The sequence below is a fragment of the Aulonocara sp. 'chitande type north' Nkhata Bay genome, linkage group LG14 (assembly GCF_057382095.1).
Source record: "Aulonocara sp. 'chitande type north' Nkhata Bay isolate Kocher_YH1m ecotype deep benthic linkage group LG14, A_spYH_male_GT1.1, whole genome shotgun sequence".
Classification (NCBI taxonomy): domain Eukaryota; kingdom Metazoa; phylum Chordata; class Actinopteri; order Cichliformes; family Cichlidae; genus Aulonocara; species Aulonocara sp. 'chitande type north' Nkhata Bay.
The window spans coordinates 39003997-39023450 of NC_141357.1; the positions used below are offsets into that span (position 1 = coordinate 39003997).

A 19454-nucleotide genomic window follows, 5' to 3' on the forward strand; every position below is an offset into this window, starting at 1 on the left:
AGCTTCTTCTCCTCTGGGTTCAGCTGCAGCTCTGAGCTCTGTTTTCCTTCCACCATGTTTCTTGCTGTGTTGTGCTGTGTTTCATTCTTCTTCTTCTCTGCCGTGCACCTAAAGGTTCTTATCTTTAATATAAACACAAAAAGAAGATGTCCAGAGAGAGCCGAGCCTGCTGACAGCTGATTGGATCATTGATCACACAGGGAAACGTGGATGCAGTGGGATGGACCATCTGTCCTTCAGTGCAGCACCCCCCCATCGTCACGCCCTGACGCCTGCTCTGCGCCCCCTGCTGGTCACACGGGGAACAGACTGCAGCAGCTCGAGGCTGCAGCTGAAAAACAAACACACATCCTCAGCATCGGAGACAAAAGGAGGCTCGACGGGGCGAGCCCAGCTGCTGGTCAGCTGTTTGCTCTCAGCCAACGCTCTCCAATAATCAGAGGATATGAAGCTTCAAACATGACGATGTACGTGTAAACAGACTGAGCTCACAGAGGCTCTCAGCTCCAGTGGGGATGATTTTTATAGGAACCTTCATCATCAGAAGCAAATGTAGAGATGTGGAAGGTCACTGAGTGTTTATTTACGGATGTTCATTCAGATGAAGAGAACAGCCTCGTCTTCGCACTTTAAACACAGTTTAAAACTGTAATCAGTAATAAGAAGTGATGTCACAGAGATGGGATATCCTTACATGGTCATCATCTTCAGGCGTGCTCCACGCAGAAGCCCCTCCCACCTTCTGTTTAGTCTTTGAGTTTGTGAAGGGACGTGACTAAAACAGCTTGTTTCAGACCGAGGCTGCACCGAGGCTCGGTGTGAGATAAATAAGGATTATTTTGAACTTTAAGTCATGCAGAGCTGCTGTGGTGGAGGCCAGAACGGAAAGACGGAGCTGGAAATGATCAAAATGAGGGAAAGATGGGAAATGAGCGGCTGCTGTTGTTGTAAAGGTGCAGAGCTGGAACATCTGCCGGCACCTTAATATTATTTATTTACATACATAAAGATTTTATGTAAAGTACTTTCAGGAAAATCTTGGTATTGATTTGGATGTTTAAAATATTTATCATCACTATGCTGTCATTAGAGCTGCATCCTCGCCCTCCCTCATCACTAACACGCAGCCGGTCTCCTCCGTCAGAGCTGCTCCGGAAACCCCGCTGGGATCTGCATCCAATCATCTCTGCTTTCCTAAATCAATACTGTGACATCACGGAGGACTTAGATTTAGAAACAGGACTGAGAGGAGTTACAGGTTCCAGCAGATGTCTGGTAGTCTTTGTTTTTGGCACAGCAGGGGGCCAAAGGGCTTACTGGGAGCCAGATGACCTCAAACACAGACTGGATACCAGAAGATTTCCAGTTTCTCTCTGAAGTTCATGTTCGAGTTCTCTTGACAAATCACAGGTGATCAGGCAGGTAGATAAGAGGGCGTAGCCTTCCTGATTACAGGCCAGCTTAGATATCAAAGAACCAATTAACAGGATAGTATCCTGGGAGAATGACATAGATCATCAAATATAGCAAATAATGTAGATTTCAAAATAAATAGTAAATAAACCCGGTCCTAGTTGGTGCTTGGAGACAACCCACACGAGCCTTTGACTGGAGCCGTGACAGATCCACACACAAACGTACTGAGAGGAGAGGCTCCTGGCACTTCAAATACACCTGTGATTTCTTTGAGCCAGAAATGATTAAGTCATTAAGTTAACAGGTGCTTCACACGGACACAGGTACCTGCTAATCTGTTACATCCAATTAAAATCCTGGAATTTTACTCAAAAAAACTGGAGCTCAGACTTCATAGGTGGTCTGTTACCACAGCGACCTCACAGCAGCCACATTATTGGTTGGATGATGTCATTAAAAAGGCTCCAACAGCACAAAATCAGTCCAGAGGTCCAGTTCAGGTGAAGCCTGACACCCACCTGTGTCACCATCCACCTGTCAGTCAACGAGGCCACGCCCCTATAATGCAAACTGTGTTACTGCTGTATTTGGTTCACCTGAGATCCTTCTCTCACTCCTCGTTATCTGGGGACTCGTACCTATTTTTAAAAGTTGGATTTAGCAGATGATGTTTTTAGACCTGACAAACGAGCCTTTCGTGCTTCATAAACTTACTGAGGTTTGGTTTACGCTGCTTTGCATAACCAGGAGCTGCTGCAGAAACCAGCTGTGTAACCTGACCCCCCTCTGTGATTTATCAGGCCTGCAGCAAACAGTGACACAACTCGTGCTCAGGACAGGAAATCATACTTGAAACTCACTCACGGACCGAGTGAGTCAAATGCGCAGCTGGGCGGGAACACGAACCTTCTGACGTCTGAAAACCTTTGAGGAGGCGACACGCGAGCGCTCGGTGTTTACTACGACTGTTGGCTGTTGTCAGCGTTTCTCTCGGTATTAATGTACCAGCAGCTGGGCGTGGTCACGTGGAGGCGTGTGCAGCACTCTGAGACTCTGTGTTTAACAGTGACTGGCTCTCGGCGACAGATCCAGTGGCTGCCTCATCGATTAGCGCACTGATTGACTGACTAATTAAGTGACTGGAGCTTCAGTCTCAGTCAGCTTTCTGCCTGCCATGACCCGTTATTACAGCCTGTTTCGGCGTCTGCTGTCCAGAGAGAGTAAAGGAGAGGAGGCCGATGAAGAGGAGGGCAGCATTCACAAAGACAGCAGCCAGCAGGGTGAGTCCTCAGGAGACACGGCGCCCACCTGAGTCCTCTCTCATTCTTTAATGCTCACTTTGTTTTGTAGTGATCAGAGCTGGTGAAAGCAGATCTCATCATTTACTTTAAATAACAGAAATATGCACAAACATCTGTCCCTGAGTCCGGTCGCGCTGACTTCTTTTATGTTGCTTCTGTCTTTTGTTGCATGAAGCTGCAGAAACGTCTTTTTTGGGGGGAGTTTATGTTAGAAGGTGTTTCTGATTCAGAGTAGACTGAAGAGTTTTAGAGGCCACATTAGCTTTGGGAAGTGTGGGACCCTTGTTCGTCTCCTTTCTGAAGCTGAACCCTGAAACTTTCCAGAAGAGTTTGAGATCGTCTTTCACAAACTGGAAATGTGTTCTGGAAAGTTCCTGGTGTGTTTGCAGCAGCAGGGTGGAGCAGCTGAGGGAAGTGCTTGATGGAGGTTTGCTAACAGGACGGGTATACAGCAGAGTGTCATCTGCAGATAAACTAACGTTTAGTTCATGGAGGATGTTGTTAGCATAAATATCACAAATACATGAGATAAGCAGAGGTCCAGAGCTTTGTGGTACACCATCATTTAAGTGTAAAATATGTCCAAAACCAGAGACGTCACAATAATCATGAACCTACATTCTGACTGTGACCATCGTAAAGCACGCAGCGAACCAGAGAAGAGAGATGATGTTTCTCTGTAACTTCTTTTACACAGAAACTGATATCCTGTTCAAGTTAATCAATCAAGAGTCTACCTAACATGGTTTTTGTGTTGTTATTGAGTTTATGCCATTTTTATTTGTTTGTCTGCCCAGTAAATGTGAAGTTTTACTGTTGACATTCATTCAAATGGCCACCAGGGCGGCGATATCTGTGGTTGCAGAAAGACTTCTGGTACTGTATATGTGTGAAGAAGGGGAAACAGCTCTCTGCCCTAAACTAGTTAGCCAATGAGCATGCAGTTTCACAGTCACCATCATGGGGAAAATGCTGTGCTTGAGGTGTCATAGCACAACTTTGCTAACCATGTAGCGTCGCAGTGGGCGTGTCCATTTGTTATATTGCACTTGGCTCCTCCCTCTGTGCGCGTCTTCCTGTTAAGTGTTTGTCTTTTGGTAATTATCTGTTGGTTTTTTCGTCATATTTCAGTTTTTACTTCCTGTCTGTCACTTAGGCTGTGTCCCAATTCAGGCTCTGCAGCCTTAAAGGCCGCATTTTAAGGCCGATTACGTCACAGCGACGCGACGAAGGCTGTCCCAATTCAAAGGCTGCTCGAAATGCGGCCCTCAAATGCGTCCTTCATTTCACTGAATTTTAAGGACGCGGCGGTGTAGACTTCGTGGCCCAGCATATCCCAGAATGCATAGCGCGGCGGTGGGTTCTGATAATTTTGCCGAAAGAAAACGGCGGATGAGGGGCGCCCGAAGAGTGAACTTTAAGTAAGTACTGAATATTATGTCACTTATTTATGTGCAAATGTTTAATAACGAAGAACATTAAAACATTACTGTTGGCCACATGTCGGCAAAGTCATGTGACATTAGTGACGTTTGTACTAACTTGGTTTTAAAGCCTTTACTTTAAAATATACGCCGTTCAATAGCTGAGCTTAATCAGAGAATGATCAAAGCTCATGTAGAAACAAACAAACAAATGAACAAAAGATTTTCTCCTTCATTTCTGTCAAACAAAGCTGTATGACACGTTTCCAGCTGTTAGTATCATGGTTGCTAGGCAACCTGGGCAGAGCGACGGAGGCTAGACCGTCCCATTTCACAAGCCTCGCACTTCCGGCCTTAGCGGTCTTTAAGTACGCGGCCCTTGAGGATCGTTGAGGCTGCAGACCCTGAATTGGGATACAGCCATTATCTTCACCTGTGTCTTACTTCCTGCCTGCTTCTTGTCCTGCATCATTGTTGTTTCTAAAACCTTCTGCAATATTCTGTTTCTTCTCACTTTTTGTATTTTGCATTTATGTAAATACTTCAAGATTCAAGAAGGTTTGTTGTCATTTTGCAACGTATTTATCAAAATCCACAGGCTGAAACAAAATCGGTGAAAAATAAGAATACAGTAATAAAAAACCAAAGGAAGGATAAATAACAATCAAACAGCAGCTTCTGTAAAAAACCACACTCGCTCAGCTAGCAGCGATCCTCTCACAGAGAGGGATCACTTCTTGGAGCTTGTGAGTTTTGGACGTTGTTGCCTCGTTGGAGGACTGCGCTGACGTGCATCTCTGTAGTCATCGCTTTGGTTGAATTCCCACGGTCCCTGTCTGCAGAGCGAAAGAGCCACCAGCACACAGCACCAATCCCACATGTATCATGACAGGTCAGCAAAGACTGCAACGTGGTAACAGCCTGCAGTCTGACTATAAACCGTAGAAAAGAGGACAGCGAAGCAGAGACGGCTGATTTGTTGCAAACCAAGAAGACGATAAGTCAGGATAAGATTGTGTGACGGGGGGGTTAATGTGAAAGTGTGAGGCTCTAAATATTTAATCTTAAGTTTGGTCAAAGTGAAACAAAAGCTGTGAAAACAGAAAATCGATACATGTCGAATACGTCAACACGTCATCAGCTGATCTGTAGGTGAAGACTACACGTGAATAACACGGCACACCTGCTGCATGGATTTATTGTGTGTCTGATTGGTGTGTTGTTGTGTTTTTGCGCTTGCTTGGATCCCATGTTGTGTTGGAGTTGTTGCAGGTCGAGGTCTCTGTGCTGCAAAAGAAAGCCAAATGACATGCAAACACCTGAGTGTGTGACTGCAGGGACACAACCTGTGCACACACACACACTTCAGTAAAACACCTGCTGCAGTGAAACCTGCGACTCGTATAAATGACAGAAAGCTCACAGAAAACAATTTTTCTCATGACGCGCTTCATGAGCAGGTGTGTTTTTATAATGGCGTTTAGCGTGTAGAGGAGTGCCTGTGAAGTATCAAAAACCAGCTTCTGCAAATGTTACTGTGCGTCCTGGCCGCGTCCTCGCCGCGTCCTTACATGTCCCGTGTTCGCAGACGATTATAAATATCAGCGTCAAGGTCTCGGTGTCTCACACCTTCATCAGCTGATGACTGACAGATTCTCACATCACCAAAATATCTGCTTATATATAAACACACAAACCCATCAGCTGCAGTTCCTCTAACGTCCACTGGGGGTGTCAGTCCCCCCAGAACTAAACATGTTTACAACCCGATAAAACAAACTGGTTTCGTCTCTAGAGATCTTTGCCTGTTTATAATTACCATTTTTAGGGGCGTGGCCTGTGTGACTCGAGGTTTCCAGCAGTTTGCAGAAGCTTCTGTGACTTTATTTGAAAGTTTTCCAAGCTCATCCTCTGACAGCTGGGAGTCGAGCTGAAGCGACAGGCTGATAAAACACAGAGTTTATTCCAACAGCCCAGAGCTGAAGGCATGATGATTCACGGAGCATCCACAGTGACGATAAAGCTCATCTCTAAACTGAAAAACTGCTGAATTACTTTGGATAAGTGTGCCTAATAAACTGGCAGTGCGGGGGGAGATTCTGGGTCAGTTTTCTTGGAGTTTCTCGTTTTAGTTTTGAGTTTCTGTGTCAAACAAAAAGCAGCGAGAGCAACATTTAAAGGCCTGTGACAGAAACAGAACATGCTAACTAAAATTAGCCCACACACTGTGTGTGTGCGTGTGTGTTGTCTCCGTTATATTTACAGCTTCGTGTATTTCTGTCTGAGCAGCTGTTAGTCTGCTCGGCTCAGTCAGCACTTTGCATTTCTGCTGCTCCGACCCGGAGACCCGTCCATATCAAGTGACTCTGGACGGACTCGAGTAGAAATAGCGCACACACACTTCTTAGGAAAATGTCAGCTATTAAAATAAATGCAGACGCACAATATTCAGTGTGAGCACCTTTATTCTTCAGCTCTCTGTTAAGCCGTCTCAGGAACAGTTCTCCAGGCTTCTTGGATGTTTCTGTCCTTTGCTCTGTTCTCTGTCAGGATGATCTCACACTGCTTCAGTGATGTGAGGTCCGGGCTCTGGGAGGCGGACCCATGACCGACGTGTGCGTTTCTATCCAGGTGTGCTTTCACTGCATTAACAGTGTGATTGGGGTCATTGTGATGCTGAAAAATGAAGCTGCTGCCACTCAGATGTTTCCAGATGTTACTGCATGATGGCTCAAACTCTGACCTCATAATTCATCAGTTTGTCCAACACCGCTGACTGACACGCAGCAGAACCATGACAGAGTCTCCACCGTGTTTCTCTGATGTCTGTAACCTCTTTGATGGACCTCCTCCTGACCTCCTCTTGACCTTGATGTGCGTCCATCTCTCCATCAGACCTGTTTCTCTGCTCAGAGAAGCGACTTCCTGACAGCCGTCCTTCCACTGAGAGCATCTCTGATGAAGTCGATCACCGTCTCTCAGCTCCTGTGTCAGGTCTTCCAGGTCTGCTGTAGATCTTTAGTTTTTCATACTGGACCACGTGGGTCAAACTGAAGAAGCAGAAAGGCTCCTTCATCACAAATCTAAGCACCTTCAGCATCATGTGGAGGGAACACGTCACTGCTTGGTCGGCAGCTCGTCACAGATTTATCTTTCATGTTGACTTCCTGTTTCTAATTCAGTTTGGTTTCTGATAGCTTCCAGAGTTGGTTTCTTTTTTTCAGCTCCGTTTTTATTGTTTTACAGTTTTTACAGTTGTAGTTTAATCTCATAAACCCACATTTTACTCACAGTAGAGGAAACACTGTGAGCTCATTTTGAATTTGATGGCAGAAACGCGTCGTAGGACTTTGGATATCTGATCATCTGCAGTGAATAATAACGTTTCAGGACAAAGCAGAGCCAGGACTGCTGAGCAGCTAGAATCCTCCATCAGTGCCATAAACCTGCATTCTATCGTGAGGCCACCAGGTGGTGATAGCTGTGGTTGCGGTCGGCGGGAAAGCAGCTTTTCTGACTTGAACACTTTTTGTGGACTCATCCATGATGGGTTTAGATTTTGTTATTGTCATTTGTATTTAGAAACATTTACTCATATATGCTTAGAAGTGTATAATCATTTGTAGATTGAAAGAATGTCTCATCCTAGGAGGTCTGTAACAGCTCTGTGTAGCATGAAGGGGGAGTGCGTTCACTCCCTCTACAGAGTGTTCTGGCGTAGATCACACCTCCTAGGAGAGGTCGTATCTTCTCTTGCTGATATATGGTATAGCAAACACACGTATATCTGTTTAAGTATAAGAGCCCTTTGTTCAGATGGACCGCTAGACTCCTGGCACCAACTTTGGGGAGTCTTCACAGGGTCACACCTTGACCTCACACACACACACACACACACACACACACACACACACACACACACAGTATTCTTTGTTCACATGTATACCTATGTAAGATGTTATATGTTAATGACCCTATGCATATTCATGTAACCACAATAAAAGGAGTGCTATGGGGAACCTGGCTGAGAGTCTGACGGTGGTCAAGTGGTGGAACGACACTTGGCCCCAGCCAGGTCTCCCTCATGCATGAGTAAACCAGAGAACTTTGGTGCCTTGTGTCTTGCTTTTTGCTGCGTAGCAGATTGTCCTTAACGTTCCAGCGAATAGGTTTATGCTACAAACCTATCAATCCACTTTCAGTCACGCTGAATAAAAAGTTGAATCTGTTTCCGTAAATCTGTCACGCCATTGTTTGAGTCGTCCTCTGCATGCTGATTGGCTTAAGGCTCGTCAAACACAAGTCCAAGATTCACAGTTATAGAAACCATCAGTGTGACAGTCACAGAACGCCTGCAGGTTAAACTTCAGCAGGTGTCCTGCATCATAACCTCTAACATCTGAAACCAAATAAAAACAGGTTAGAAATTCAGTTCAGATGATTTTTAATTGTGCAGACTCTCGGTGCTGATACCAAACAAACGTGTGTGTGTGTGTTTGTGTAGTGCTAACATCTCTATAACTAAATTACTCGACTGACGTTGGACGTGTTACTGAAAATGACTTTTTAGCTGATGGAGGAAGAGAAAGCTGACCTCGAGCTGCTGCTGTGCCTGAAAGTGTGGTTTAAAACGAGAACATGGAGTGTTTTCGGCTTCTCTTTTTAATCCTTCAAAGTGGCTGACAGGATGACATGAATGATTCACAACGACCGAAACATCGTCTGAAAACAGACAGAACAGGAGCTGTAGAAGGGTCTCTGTCTCCCTCTGCTGGGCACAGTGGGCATCTTCTCCTCCTCCAAGAGACTGAGAGGAAACGCACAGCAACAAATACAGAGGACAGCCACAAACTACATTTGTCACTATGAAAATAACTGTGGATATGAACCACAGAAATGAGGTGAGATGTGACCAGCAGAGGTCTGAGAAAGGAGCTCAGGTGGAGGTGGGCGTCTGCAGAGACTCGTGAACTGAACCGTCCGGATGATTCAGCAGACGTGGTGGTAAAAGTTTATGTTCCAGGTCAGAAAAAAGGTTTAATCCTGATTTCAGTTAAACTTGTGTATTTAGCATGTGGCTAGCAGCAGCAAAGCTGCACTTTGAGACGATTGGAATATAAAACCCGTTTCTAGTTTTTTTACCTTTAAAGTTTCAGGCAGGAAGGATCACTGGAGCTTGATAGCGGGCGCTCGTTTTAGGTGGGTATCTATCTATATATTACAAGTATGGTTGTCATAGCAACAATTAGATGACTAGTCAGCTAGATGAGTCAGCAGTTAGCATCAGACAAGCTAGCTGGAACTACAGGTACTGTTGATGTATAACAGGCTGAATCTTTCCCACCTGTACAGCCACCGTGCTCTCTCGCAGTATTTACATAATGTGGTTTGATTGGCCAGTGCTTCAAAAGTTAAATCATAACGTTGGCTGCAAGCAACACGTCCAGAATTCAGTTTGTGACGACACCTCGCTGACAGCGAATAAGAAGCAGCCGTGTCAGCTTGAGCTTTGGCTGTTCAGTTCTTCTTCTGTGGTGTTTATTCAGGAGTAAAGTCACGGGTGGATGTGAACCTCTTCAGATCCACCAGGCCGCGGGATGTTATTTGTCTCTCAGAAACAGTTCATAACTTCACTTCAACTCATTCATGTCACATAAAAGGTAAACCTGTTTCTCCATCACCTGTTCAGCTCTGATGATTCAGTAAGGACATCTCCTGGTTTCATCTTCATGTTTCCCTCTCACCACATATCCAAACCATCATGACCAGCAGCTTTACAGCTGTGGCTCCAGCAAACATCAGCTGATACTAGAAATTAATATTAAATAAATTCTAACAACAGCTGATCAAGCTTAAACGTGCTGCTGTTGTTTAGCGCGACATCCGCTGGTTTCCTCTTTCTGGCGCAAAGTGAGCGATAAATAAACAAGAGAGAAAAGCTGATCAGCTGATCATTGATCAGTTTCATGATTGAAGTAGCAACAGGAGAGGGAGGGGGGAGAATGAGAGGAGAAGAGGCAGCTGTGCAGCGTAAACACAGAATAACTTCAGCTCTGTCTTTGTTCCATTGTAGCTGAAGTTCAGGACAAACTGCATCTCTTCTCAGCTCAACACGAAACACGTAATATTTTCTCTGAATACGAGACGATTCCGTCTTTTTACGGGACGATTGGCAACTCTACTAACCTTATGAATTAAATAAAGTTCACTATCAGTAACATCATAGCACCACCCAGCTGTATAGAAACTCCGTCATGCTAGCTAGCACGCAGTACGAGTTATTGTAACTGATGGTAACAAAAATAAACTCCACCTAAACTTGGTTCATATCTGACCCAGACAGACTGCAGGTCATAACTTCTTACCTGAAGTTCAGTTCACCTGACACTCGGACCGGCGGCCGCCTCGGGTCTCTCCTCCTCCTACCTCCCCTTCCCTCATCCACCTGCTGGCCTCAGTGGAAGCTCCGCCACAGCCACCACCAAACAACTGAGTTATTTTTACACATCGACCAGCATCTGGCCAATATGTATCATTGGCCCATAAAAACGAAAAATCACCATCGGCCCACCGGGCATTTAGCCATGCATGTGATCATTCAAGCCTCGATACGGCGTCACACTAACTCCACCTCATTAAAATATTTTATATTTATATATGTATATGTAAAAAGCATAATCTCTTACACAATCCAAGTGTTTACGGCCTTTTCCAGATCAGGAAAAAGTTACTTTAATGTTTCTTTGTAGGTTTAAGGTAAAAGTGGAAAAATACAAACATCAACTTTATATCCAAACATTAAAATCCAAAACAAGAAGAAAACAGATTCAAAAAACTTTATGAAACTGATTCCTCCCCACAGACTCAAACCTGCAGTTGACCTGACCTCCAGCAGATGGCAGCATCTGTCCAGTGAACAGAGCCCGTTTACTGAGACAGAAATATTCAAACGTTATCAAATTTATATTACATAACACCTAAAACGAATCAGTGTCCATATAAAAAAACAACCCTTTTCCTGCTTTTCACAGAGGGAAAAATTCCTTTCTTTCTGCGTTCCCGTGGAATGACCAAGTAAACACTTTTGCAGCTCTTCACACATCATTTCTATTATCCATTTAAATCAAGTCGAAATCAATAAATTACACGTGTTACATAAAAGCTCTCCACCTGATGCCCTCACTGTTATGTAAAGCACATCACATGTGAAGTGCTGCTGTTTTTAATCAATCAGATTCATGTTGTTGTAGATGCAGAGTCCAGTCTGACTGCACCTCTGAGCTGCTCGCACTGTTCTGCACGTGTCATTCACGCCGTCCTATAAAGTCGTCTGAATCCCGCTTCTTGGATCATCTCTGTGATGGCGGGCCGGCTTTCTGAGCTTGTGTTTGTTATGAGCGGTGAGTCATCGGCAGGAGAAACGGCAGATTTTTAAAAATATATTGCTGTGTGCACGCTCGGCGTGAAACAATAGACGGAGGAACAATACGTGCTGCTGTTAACATTTTGAACATCCAGCGGCCGTCCTCTGTGCCGCCCACGCCGCTGTTTGTTGGAGTCTTTCCTCAGTTTTGGGCTGAATGTGTCTCTGATGGACCTGGAATAGATTTTTTCCAGGTTATTTTTGAAAACACCTCCCGTCTCATACTTACTGTCTTCCTGCAAGTAAATCCCAGAGCTGTCCTGGTTCATCGTCGCGGTCTTTTGATCTCGCTTTGCACATCTTCCTTGTTCCTGGTTTCTCGTGTTTCCTGTGTTCACTCTCTGATTTTTTCCTGCTTTCCCTCCTTTTCTCACAGTGCTTATTGTTTTGATTAAGTTCACCTGTGCCTTACTTTCCCTCACCTTTTGTTTCTTTTAGAGCCTAATAATTTATCTCATGTCTTACTTCCTCAGTTTACAGGGTCGATCCTTGATTAAGTTCACCTGTGCCTCACACTATCTCTCTCCTCCTTCTTTTCCTGCTGTGTCCTTATCGAGTTTACCTGTTCCACATTCTCACCTTTCTGTTTAGAACAACACATTCATACCACAGTGTTTAATCATTGTTGGTCCCTATTTCAGTTATTTATGTTCGGTCAGTCTAACCTCTTTATTACAGGATAACAGTGAGAGCAGAGCTTTGCAGCTCAGTGGGTTTAAACCAGCTTTTGCTGTGAGTCACCGCTCAGCCAGACTCTGTGGTTAACACACTGTGTTGGGCAGAAGACAAATGCAGTATTAAATACATATATTCAGTCTGAGAGGTTCTTTCATATCATGAGCAACCTGTGTACTGAGTTTGTAGTGTGTACTGCAAGTACTGTGTGTGTACTGTGTGTACTGTGTGTACTGTGTGTGTACTGTGTGTACTGTGTTCTCTGGCAGTTTAATGGTGTTGCTGTTGTTGCCCTGCTGACATTCTCCTGCCCTCTGATGAGGCAGTCTGTCTATTGATCAGGAAACATACCTGAACTGTATACACACACACACACACACACACACACACACACACACACACACACACACACACACCTGCTGGGTGTTAATGAGCCGTGGGATCGATTGTGGTGCTGCCACAGTGGATTTCCTGTCCTTCGGTCCTGGACTCTCCCAGGTATGAACCTATCACACTTACATTATTCAGCAGATATCGAACCTGCGACCATCAGGACAGGTCAGTGATGTCGTACAGGTGTTTGTCTACAGTGAACAGTTGGAGGTGGAGGATAAATATCAACATTAGCAAGCTAATAGTTTGACAGTCGTCTTGTTAAGTCCCTGATGCAGGCTGCAGAGTCGATGTAGACCAAACAAAACCCGAATTAAACTCATCTCTCCTGACATCAATTATAGAAAAGTACTAAAAGTGTATAAAAAGAAGAAGAAAGGGGTTCGGTTAAGCTTAAAGCTGCAGTTCCTCCAATGGCCACATACATAGAAATCGGTAACTTCCTCCTGTGACCACCACCTTATCCCAGCTGGGTGTCTGGGGGACGTACATATTGATGGCTTGGATCTTATTCCTGCCGTTCAGCTTCTCAGCACGTGTCGCTCTTACAGTCCGAATGACATCCTGATGTCCTCACAGCAGATCCTGATTATGTGGATCGCTGAGTCGATGCCTCGCTCTATCGTGGCGTACAGAAGTCGTCCACGTACAGGATGTGACTGACGGTCACTCCACTCCTGAATCTATGTGCGTCTCTGCTTTTGACGATGAGCTTCAGGTCTATGGAGAACACTGCCGGGGACGGTGCTTCGTATCTTTATCTTCCACGCTTGCGTGGTTGCCTTGGAGTTGGCCTCCAGCGTTTTCTTTACTATGATTTTTCCGTACTCTTGGCAGGCTTCCACGTGTTCACCAATCAATAGAAAGTGGGCTTTTAAGGAATGGAGGAGCTACAAGGAGATGTGCGATGTGCTAGACTAAAACTTGTGAAGAGCTGGATTTAGCCCACAGACCTCAAGCTTCAGTGTCAGAGAACTGGGTTAAGAGATTTAGAGGTAGACATGAGTCTTGCACATCTCCTCTCAAATAAGCATTTTCATTTGTTTCTACAAGTATCGGAAAGCAGTAAGTTAATAACTACACGATTCTTTTAACGTCGAGTGAGTCAGACATTGTTGACCTGATCTGGGCAGGATAACTGGCAGCGTCAGGATCTGATAATCAGAGTGAGCGACGGAGACGTTTCTCCTCCCTCAGTCCCACTGAGCAGGTACGAGGACGCAAATACACGACAGTAATTAAAGACGCTGACCTGTTTTTTTTTCTGCGAGAGTGTAGGCCTACATTCAGCATGATGGTGCATTCACTGACACGTGCGCACCCGGTTAGTGACGAAGTTAATCCCATTCAGTTTCACTTCGGTGCGTGAGCCATGGATCCTGCTGGACGCCTCAGCCTCAGGTCCAGAGACAAACCAAAGAGAGGTGGAGCCTTCGTCTTTAACGGCGCTGAAATGACCTGTTTGCTGAAAGTGTTTCACACTTCTCTGCAGGATTTCACTCTTCAGAAAGAAAAATGAGATGATCTGGATCAGAACCAGATCCTAAAACCCCCAAAATTTGCTTTAATCAGCAGATTTAACAGGAGAATAGCTGCAGCAGCTCAGTACGCCGTAATATTAGGTCAGTCACAAAGGAAGCAAAGGTTACCAGTGTTTTAGCATAAGTGCCCACCCCCATAATAATAAGATCTTGTGGTCACCACAGATGCTCTGAGTTCTCGGTTTGGACTGATTACTGGTAACACTGGGCCTATACATGCCCCTCGGTAGGCTTACAGAGCTGGTCAATCAGATGAAAGCTCACTTATCGGGAGGGCTTAAAGAAACTGTAATGTAATGTAAAGCTATGCCTTGGAGTACCAGAATAAAAATATGGATCTGTATTATTTTCCATTTACACATCAATGCAGAAACAACAAGGAAAGAATATAAACACGGTAATTAAAACACAAACATGCAGCTATTAACAGCTACTGGATGCCAGAAATATGACAGCAAATGAAGCCAACACACAGGTGCAGTCCCTCTAATGTCCACAGGGGGCTCCAGAGTCAGTCCAAAAAGACTCCCACGATGAAATGTCCAACAGCAGAAATAAGCGCGTTTACAGCCTGACAGAAAAACTATTTTGGTCTCTATAAATCATTTCTTCCTTCGTAGGACAATTTATTAATAACTCACCTGTTTAAATTGTATTAAGGTTTAAAGTTTGCATTAATAGATCCATTGGTGACACAGGCGGCTGTAGCTGCTAGCGGTCTGCTAGCACCTGAACTGCACCTCTGGACTGTGTTTGTGCTGTTGGAGCCGTTTTAATGACATTATCTGACCAATAGCACGACTGCTGAGAGGTTAATTGTATTAACAAACAGTTGTAGAAGCATTAGTAGTAAGAGGTCTGAAATAAAGAGGCTTCAGTGGAAATCTTATGCCAAAGAATCATTTAACGAATCTAGAAAAAAGCTGTATTTTAATCCATATTTGAAATACTTGTTGTAGATTTATCTCTTTCATAATGAAGCTCAGACTCAGCCGTGTGCACAGAGCTGGGATCAGTTTTCTCTGGGTTTGTCTCCCCACCTGAGGCTGCAGCTTTCCAGCATTCACAGCGTGATCAGATGTGAAGCGATGAGTGAATCAGCGCAGAACGACAGGACGGTGGGCTGAGTGTCAGATCACGTCGTTGCCTGCGGGCTCAGAGAGCGTTTCCTGACTTGGAGCAGATCTCACGGTTATTCAGCCCCGGCGACGTGTTCGTGAGCCGTGTGTGCTGCCGCTGTAGAGATGCAGCGGGAATAAAGATGCCTTTATGTAACCCTGCAGTTGACTTCACAGCCTCTGACAGGAAGTGTGAGCGCGGCACAGCAGAGACGCTTCAGAGCAGAAACTGAGAGGTTGCAGAGCTCGACAATTTAACATGCACCTTGTTTCCGTTGTTTTAAACTACATGCTTCATGGAAAAAGTGAAGACTTTTACTGCACCGCGTTTATCTGCTCCCTCCGTGAATAAATCAGAATCTCCTCAGGGCTTCTGCTCCACAATAAAACCCACAGCAGCAAGAGATGGGCCACAAATCACTGTTAAATAAGCCGTCTGCTATGTAGTAATATAAATGTAAATATCTGGTTTCATCAGGAATATGATCAGATGAGGAAAAGATCAGGATTTGTCTGAACATTTCTGTTTCCTGCACCCATCCATCCACCCCAACCTCCTCGATACACAACCAAACAAACTCAATGTGGGTGGACCAACACAGAAGAGCTACTCTGCAGTCTATTTACACCTACAGGCCAGTGGACACTCTTTCAAGGATGAGGATGTAACATCCTGGACAGGGAGGAACGCTGGTTTGAGGGCGGAGTCAAGGAGGCCATTTACGTGAAAAGGGAAAGACCATCTCTGAATCGAGGAGGGGGCCTAAGGGTCCATCTGTCCCCATCTTACATGCTGTGATTGCAGCCATTCCCCAACTCTCTGTGAATGGGACTCATGACCATTGATGTCAATTTGCATATTAATGATAAAGAAAGTGACCTCCCAGCCCATTGGCTGGTTTCAGTCATTGTCCAAATGTCCTGTTTATAAGGTTGAAACCTGCAGTCCGCTGAGACTGCAGACGTCACCTGATGATGATGAAACGCCACTGAAACCTCCAGATGAACAGACTCAACCTTTTGGGATCTCCTTACCTGGATGATTGAGCATCAAGACACTCAGTATGCCTCAGTTTCCTTAAGTGTGGATTTTTGCCATAATGGAGCAGCCCTGTGGGAGAGCCGCCTCTTGCAACAGACTTTCCTTCTCAAAGTGACACTAAGCTGCTTCGTAGGGGCAGGGATAGCTCAGTAGGTAGATTGGTCGGATATGATCGGAAGGTCGGGGGTTCGAATCCATTGAACGGCTACCCTGAGGTACCCCTGAGCGAGGTATTGTCCCCACACACTGCTCCCTGGGCGCTAGATTGGTGGCTGCCCACTGCTTTGCTGAGTGAATGGGTCACATGCAGAGAGGAATTTTTTATTAATGTTCAAAATGATGAGGACTATGTGGCAATTTTCTAGAGAAGTGTGCTTGTTGCTAATAATTCTGTAATAATTATAGTTTTTGAATTTTCTCAAACTGTGTCCTGCTACAAAAACAACCCCAAAATCCTAAAATTCAGTTGTTTTATTTTTCAATTAGGTCAGTGAAAATGTAGCTTTTGAAGTTGTTTTCATGCTGATGCTCTCCAGAACATGTTTGTGCGCGGATTGTGCTGCAAAAGATTGTGGTATCAGACAGCGCCGTGTTGTTTGCAGGATTCCGAGGTTTTTTATTGCCAGCTGCTTTTGCCTTTCCTGTAGATATATTTTCAAAACAAAAGCAGAAAATCCTCATTTTAAAATTGATCAGAGCCTAAATGAGGTCTTCTAACCACGCACGTGTCCAGATCTGGTCACTTTTGGGTCCAAACAAACAAAATGTTTGCGCACAGTGCAGAAGCCAGCGGTTGGCTGTAATTTGTGATGATCTGGTTTGAAGATTAAAGTGAAACGAAAGGATTTTTTTCTCTAACATGCACGACTCCGACAGCGGGGCGCCTCGATGCTGATGTTGCTCTGTAGTAACCAGTCGTCCTGCGGCGTGTAACGCGCTCGTGTGCGTCGGGATGCTGCAGTGAAGATGGAGTGGTCTGATGTGGGAGCAACATGAAACATCAGGCGGAATATTTTTAGGAGCTTCTTCCACACCTCCACCTCTCCTCTCTCCATCTCTCTCTCTCTCCTCGATCTCTCGCTGACGGCTGCTCTCTTTTCTCCTCGCTCCTCTCTCTTCACATTCAGCAGCTCTCAGCCTGCGAGGAAGAGGAGGAGGAGGAGGAGAGGATGAGGCAGGAGAACAGAGTAGAGTAAAATAGAGCAGAGCGGAGTGCATGCGCGTGGAATCGGCGGCTTTATCGGCTCTTCTCTGGGATAATTCTGAACTTCTCGGGTTTGTTCCTCTTTTTCTGCATGTCGGGAAGTTGTTGACGAGCTGATGTAGGCGGGTGGATGAAGATGCTTTCCTCTCGCTCCACAGAGATGTGAAGAAACGTCACGGTGAAGCTCTTTGATTCTTCTGTTTGTGGCGCGTAAATCGAGAAAATCCCTGCTGCCATGTGCGCTTCCATCGGAGCGTCTGAAAGATGGAGGCGACCTAAAGTGATAAATTACCCAGCAGACACGATGAGCTCCTCGATCGAGGCGTAATCACTCATCAAATGTTCATTCAGAGTTTCTCTTTATTCCTTTAATAATTGTCTCCAGGCCAGTGCTGCGTCTTAACTTGTGTGGGAACCTGTAGGGTTATTTAGGGAACAGGTATTCTCTTCTTCTCTGGATATTTAAAGTTTCCGTCTTTCAGAGCTCCATCAGGATTTGTGATCTATTTCCAAACCCTCAGCTGAAGAGTGCGGGGACTTCATCACCGTTCTTTGGATTAGTCGTCAGAAAGGAAGCCTCAACATGTAAACATATACTCATAAATCAACTATTTAAACTGTTTAAGAGGAATATCTGTTTCCTAACATCGGAGTGCACACAGGTTTTGTGCGGTGAATCGCACGAACGTGAAACGACTTCCGGGTTCTTCACTTTTGTGGATTTTCAGGATCCTTCTGGTGTTTTTCTTTTGAAGCCTGTACGTGTGACCGTTGTGCATCAGCTGTTCCACACAGTGGATCTCTAACGTTTTGGTTCTTAATCAACGATCTGCCATAAGGGAGAAGATTTTTCATCTTGGCTCGGTCCCTCCGAGGCCCGTCAGGCGACATGTCACCTGTTTCGGACTGAAGGGTCGTCAGCCTCAGACTCGGACAGCAGGAGCAGATATTTTGTTCCTCTGTGGCTTCGTCCTCCTCTCAGAGATATGGCGGCGGCTATCGCCAGCTCCCTGATCAGACAGAAGCGCCAGGCCCGCGAGTCCAACAGCGACAAAGTCGCCACTAACAAGCGACGCTCAAGTCCCAGTAAAGACCCGAGGTCTCTGTGTGAGCGACACATCTTCAGCGTCTTTAGCAAAGTTCGCTTCTGCAGCGGAAAGAAAAGACCAGTACGCCGGAAACCAGGTGGGTGGAACGATTCGGAGAGCAAAGGTTTGCCGTGTTACGGCGGGACGGGAACACTGCTCTCACACAGGTTCATGACCACGCTGATCAGAGCAGCTTAGCACGAGTCACCATTCAAAATAATCCTTCTTTATCTTACACAGGGCATCCTTTGTCTTTCTGATTGGCTGTCGCTCGTAAAGTAGCAGATATATGACAGGAAATAACACAGGTCCAATTTAATGTGAACAACCTGCAGCTTTAACTCAGCTTTCCTCTGACTGGCTGGTTTTAACAGCAGGTGAGCAGGCCTTCTGTGCACCTGAGATCGCCATATAAGAACATTTCCTGTCAATGACGCAGGAATCTTTGAGGAAGGAAACCTCCCAACTTGGCAACTTGAACAAATCCGGGCAGTTATTTTGAAGCCCCTCCCCCTCCCCCCTAGTTATTAACGTCGCTTTCAGACGTCTGGCTCCTCCCACTCGACCACTAAACAGACACCTTGGTTGCTGCACAGTTACCTGATCAGAACATCAATCAGTTCTGATCAGGTAACCGTGCTTACCCCCCCTCCCCCGATGGAGACAGTGGCTCAGCTGGAGGCGCGAGGAATTGCAGCGTCCGCGACCACTGTGTACATCGGCGTACCCCCGCCCGTATGCTGCTTGTCTGTGTTTCATGGCGTAGAGTGTGATGATATCTGTGCTTCTTTGTGTGCTATGGAGTTTTCTGTGCTTTCTCCTTATGATG

The 19454-nt window shown here is 45.4% G+C and overlaps 1 protein-coding gene across 3 annotated transcripts in view; it reads left to right on the forward strand.

Annotated features, from left to right (window-relative positions):
• LOC147315243 (fibroblast growth factor 12-like) overlaps positions 1–19454 on the forward strand; it is a 47515-nt gene that overhangs the window by 16449 nt on the left and 11612 nt on the right. The window contains exon 1 of one of the 3 annotated variants that reach the window (XM_086262508.1): positions 1216–2696. The exons of 1 other annotated variant lie outside the window; for it this stretch is intronic. In XM_086262508.1, the coding sequence (XP_086118634.1) occupies positions 2591–2696 (106 nt within the window). In that variant the 5' untranslated portion in view covers positions 1216–2590. Of the gene's footprint in view, positions 1–1215; positions 2697–17223; positions 18723–19454 lie in introns of those variants that run through there. One more of the 3 variants, XM_086262507.1, reaches the window with a different exon arrangement.